General features: G+C 35.9%; 1 protein-coding gene across 2 annotated transcripts; it reads left to right on the top strand.

The window, feature by feature from the left end:
• Positions 1–5300, top strand: RB195_000106 (uncharacterized protein; the record flags this gene model as incomplete). Of its 2 annotated transcripts, XM_064196261.1 has the most annotated exons (8): positions 1–43; positions 205–320; positions 1262–1886; positions 1942–2380; positions 3286–3386; positions 3445–3561; positions 4432–4932; positions 5173–5300. In XM_064196261.1, the coding sequence occupies 8 exons, from the start codon at positions 1–3 to the stop codon at positions 5298–5300; spliced, it is 2070 nt and encodes a 689-aa protein (XP_064052142.1). The 2 variants fall into 2 exon arrangements, with proteins under 2 accessions (XP_064052142.1, XP_064052143.1); XM_064196262.1 differs by lacking the exon at positions 5173–5300 and having other exon boundaries at positions 4432–4970.
• Positions 5301–5500: the final 200 nt, after the last annotated feature.

Raw genomic sequence — 5500 nt, 5'->3', positions numbered from 1 at the left:
ATGCAAGAAATCGTCGCAGCTGTCGCTACGCTATGCTTTTTAGGTGAGACGTTTCTCACTTCAATTAAATCCAAATATACTACGGTATTTCTCTGGGTCCCGTCAGTAATTCGAAAGAATATTTTTACCCAGGAAAAAGTTAAATTTGAGTGGATATTTTATTTTTCCAAAATTTTCGAACTGAAAAGATATTTTCCTATTCAGTTCCACTGTGTGCATCGTTTCCAATGTGCACCGATGGGCAACCACCTTTAATGGAAGCTAACGATGCTTTCCCATGCGCTCGAGGATGTCCACTTGGATTTTTATGTGAAATGCAGGTATTTCTGCTCAATTTCTTGTGAAAAAATCCTTTGTGTTCTCTGAGAAAACCTGAACTTGAAAATCCGCGACGGGATTTTTGGTAAATTTGACGATTGAAGCACAATACTAGTTCTTTCTTTCCTCTAAAGAAATCCCTCTATAAATGTACTAATTTTTATTTAAAATAAGATCATTCACTGTAAAACTAGCATGTTCCTTCAAATTAATTTTTTTTTGGATTTCTTTTAGAGATTCTGAACTTATTTATTTTATTATTTATTCTTTTCGCAAAATTTAGTAGTGCTTTAGTGCGAGCGTAAAGTAGTTGTATTCGACATTATTTGAAATGAAATTTGTTAAAATATGATTCACTAGCCTTCCTCTTTTCTCTCTGACTTCTCTAAGTATTATTGTGAGACTCTGGATCTTTTTATACTGAAAACAGACGCTAAGTAAATCACTTACAATTAAAAATTATGGTGAATTACTGGCTCATTGCAACGAAATAAATAATAAAATAAGTAAATCTGGAAAATATTTGGGGTTCAATAACACACGGCTCAAGGATAAAAATTGATTTGAGTGATATTTTCTGTTTTTGATGATAAGAACGGATTTTTACTGTTTTTCCAGGCAAAATTTAAGGGTTTTTTAAAAAAAAAATATATGCGCGGCTTCGTATGTATGTAACATACATACCTAAGCAACCAAATCTCACATTTGATTTGCTTACAGGGCAGGTTCAGGTTGTAAAAAATTAAATATTCGAGTAGGGGAATTACGAACTTGTATGCTTAGTAAGAACGAGGTTTTTATAGCAGCTAAAATTGTAAATAAGTGGAAAAATTTGTTTTTAGAATGGAATGAAGTGTTAGTTAGTGAGGATCTCTCAGAATGCTCTACATGAAATGGTGTATAATTGTGGTGGTTAACATAATTCTCAATCCGCTTATTTCAGGATTCCCTTTCCACGGCAGCAATAGGAATTTGCTGTGCAAATCGTACAGAGCTTCGACTTCTTTACGGTTCTAATAACAAAGATCACATTGATCCAATCTGGAATGAAAATAATGCTATGATCGCTAGCAGGAAGAGCGGCGCGATCTCATCTTTGTCTTCGACGGAAACACCAAAACCAGGAACGATAGCAGAGTCCGCAAGAACTGATGTTACTGTTCCCCGAAATGGATCTTCATCCGTTTTATCCACTGAAATTCTTAGTGGAATGAATCAGAAGGATCACGCCATCGAAGCACCGGAAGTGCATGACAGCGATATCCTTTCTGTGGTAGTGCCGAAGAATGAGACAACTACAGAGGATATTCCACAAAAATTTCCTTCAATTGGCTCTGAAGAGCAAAGGACAGCTGCAGATGCAGTGGACTCTGTTTCAATGGAACACGAAAAGACAATAACTAATGGAACAGTCACTAATCCTGAGAACAACATCGAGCAATCAAAAGGTTTAGAAATGGATACAGTAGTCTCCCCTCCAATAAACAAGGATGAATTGGTGAAAATTGCTGGAAATGAATTGCTTTCTGTGCTTACTGTAAATACTACAGAAAACGACACTATAATTGGTTAGAATCACTCTTTTTTCCACCACAAAAGACTTTACTAGTAAATTATTTTTAGGCGATTCTACAAACAATAATTCTATTCTGTTTTCCTCATCAGAAGAATCCTTAATGGACGTGAATTCAACGGAATATCTCTTAGATATGGGAAATTCTATGGATGTATTGGCTAATATTAGTGCTACGACTGATGAAGAGATCTCATTAAAATTCCAAAATACGACTTCTATAGAGGGAATGGTGCCAAATGAAGGATTCAAAGTTGAAAATTCGACAAAAGAAGAAGGATTAAGTGACGGTCCTATACTTCATGTCAACATGAAAACACTGGAGACAAATCATGCAAAGGGATTTGAGAGCCCAAGCACTGTCAGCGATGAAATTCTTGACAAACAGAATGTTATCGAAGAATTTCAACTCAACAAAAATGACACTTTACGAGTGGAAGAAGAAAAAGAAAAGCAAACGACTTATTCTTGTGAAAGACAACCTTACGAGTAAGTTACTTTTCAGTTACATTGGATCGTTTTCTCATGTCAAAACGACTTATTTTTTTCCAAGATAAAACGACTTATTTTCTTCCCAGGTCAAAACGATTTATTCTTAAAAAGAAGGGAAAAAATATAACACAAAGAAAAAAGAAAGGAAAAAGGAAAGGAAAACGTCTCAAAAATTCAGCAAAAATCGATATTTTGCACAAAACGAACTCTCTGAATAAAATTATGCAGAAATTTTCGTTTCGTGAAAGTCCGTGCACTACGTGCACAATTTTCAGCTCATGAAGATTATGCGTGGGTGTTGAAGTTATGAAATACGATAGCGATGAAAAGTAGGAAAATATGTGAATAGCACTTTACTCTGTTTCAGCGATTTCCGACATATTTCCTTTCGTATTTGTCTCGCTTCCCCTAGTTATTTCGTTTTGCTTTTTTTTTTAGCATTTTCTGAGATCAGAATTTCTATAAGGTTGTTTTGATCAATAAGTGACTTTCTAGAAGAACAACAAAAATCCAAAACAAAACAAAACAAAATTGCAATGTGACAAATTGTATTTCACTCATTTCATCAGAAACTAGTTTGGTCATAGTTTTTTTTTGTTATAAATGTTGTCCGATAAACATATGACTCAAAATTTTTGGATTCCTGTCAGTTGCTTGAAGAGGGTGCTTACGTTGCTTCTGCCTGCCGTGGATTTTCTGCATATCAGACCAGGAGGGAGTAACAGTACTATACAGTTTCGGAAAAGAATCCTGACGTTGACTGATCGAATGTCAAATATTTGCCAAAGTCAATTCAGTGATATTTTGTCTGTTTCGCCGTTCATTCCTCTTGAATCGGTAGTTTCACTTGTAATTCGCCGAATATTCATGTTATTTAAAACTACTCCGTCACAAAATTCCAGATTCTCTTGTCATTCCGGTTCAGTGTTGACGCAGCCAACAATTCGATGGTACCTTAACAACAATGGTGAATGCGAATATTATCCGTGGGGTTATTGTCCAGGTAAAAAGAAGGATTGGCACGCTAAAATTTCCACATTTGTGAAATTAATTTTACAAAGGTGACCGTGTTATGGAGTCAACAACGATTCGAACGAAAAAGGAATGTGAACGGGAGTGTCTGAAGAAATCCACGGAAAATGATGAAGCTGACGAGATAGCGGAACAACAAACAAAAGGTTCAAAACTGGTGATTTTCATTAAACTGGACAAAATTTTCATTACTGACATTCAAAATTCAAATAGAAGAGGAATTTGATCAATAATCATTGTTCCATTAGCTGTCTGTATACCAGTCTGAGTATATGAGTGACGCCTTCTTCCTGCGTTTTCACTCCTTTCGCACTAATTAAAATGAAAATTCTAAAGAAAATGATGTTTGGGATTTTTTGTTTTCTTTCTCAAGTTCTTGTTCTAAGAATTTTTTAAAATTTTCTGTGAATTTTTCTGAATTTTTTTTTATTGACAACACGGCTACGTCCACAATACAATTTTAATACAGTATACCCGTGTTTTTTTTTTACCCGTGTGCGTTCACAGAGCCGAACCTCGCTCTTACTGCGTAAATTGAGTAAATTCTTGAGTAAATTGAGCGGATTCTGATTTCGACTACTGGTTGTGTTGAAATGGATGGATTTTTCGGGTATACTGCTCGCGTTGTAGGTATGAGTTGTGCAACCGTACCAAGATTTCCACTTTTGGAATTTTCCCAAACACTTCATGCTCTTTTTTTCTCAAAAAATTTGTTTTGATTGTGTTTATTTATTTTTATTTGAGTGAAAATACAATAATTTTTCAACCGTTCCCGATAGTCTCCAGAAGAAAAATGTTAGAAAGTAGAAGAAATATGCCTAGTAGTAGTCTCAAGTAAATGTGGAAAGGGATTCTAAATTTTTTGGGCAGTAAAAACTCGATAAAAACTCGATGGATAGGGCGAAAAATCTTCAAATTTTTTAATATTTGCAGAATAATAGTAGAAATAGCCATTAATATAGAAATAACCAATTATTTGGAGTGCCTTTGTTCTTAATCTTTGTATTTTTTTTCAGAGACAGACACGGATGCAACTGTAGAGAGCATAAAAATTGATGGAGGAGAACAACTGCTCAAGCCCCTAGATGGGCAAGAAGGAAGGGATCGTGTTGATGTGTCCGCGAACGACGTCTCCTCTGCTTTGGATCTTGAATCATCGATGGAAAAAGAGAAGAAGAAAAGTGAAGATGACAATGTAAAACAAATAGAACTCGAACAAAGTCATAGTAAAAGCAAGGACAACGATAATGCCGCTGTTTCGGATGAAAATGAGCGGAACTCAACAGAGACCATGGTTTTGAAGGAGGTACCAGAAAGGGATTCACAAACTCCTATCGCTGAAGGAGCTGGTGATGAGTCTACTCAAGAAAAGCCCAACGAACAGAACTCCGGAAAAACTCCAGAAGACGAGAAGAACGAATTGAGCATCCAAAAAAATGCAACTGCGATAAGTTCAGGCAGTGTTTTCCTGATTAAGAGGAACCGTTTCAATGTAAACACCCCCGGGAACAGTCAAGGTAATATGAAATCGTTGAAAAAAAAATCGAAAAAATGAAAGATAAAAATGAAAGTCGTTGAGAAAAATCGAAAAAAAAAGAATGAAATCCTGCCATAACATCGTCACTTCTTTGGTTATTGTCACATTATGTTTGATCTATCGAAATTGTCAACAGTTTTCGATGTCTTTTCACTGTAGGATCATCTTACATAAGGTGTTCACAATATTCTCTGAATTGATGTCAATGAATCAGTTTTAGAAGAGGTATTCAACTCAGTGAGCGAGGAAACGACAGAAAATATCAGTTATGAGAGTACTACGAAGCCAACAGGTGAACATAATTTAAATTTTCGTGGAACAATTGACTACCGTATTCGTCTATTGTAACTAGTTTTTCTGGATGAGATGTGCTTCCCTGCTTCTGCTGCCTCAGACATTTCGTTCTATGAATCCGACTTCCAGAACAAGTGATGTGCTCCCGATCCCCCTATCGGTTTCTCTGCAGAAGTGGAATGCCGTCGCAGTTTGTTTACAGGTGGAGCAAAGAGGATGGAAAATGTCAATCGTTCCCCTATGGATATTGTTTT

Source organism: Necator americanus, chromosome IV (assembly GCF_031761385.1).
Source record: "Necator americanus strain Aroian chromosome IV, whole genome shotgun sequence".
NCBI lineage: Eukaryota > Metazoa > Nematoda > Chromadorea > Rhabditida > Ancylostomatidae > Necator > Necator americanus.
This window is presented reverse-complemented; position numbering and strand designations above follow the sequence as displayed.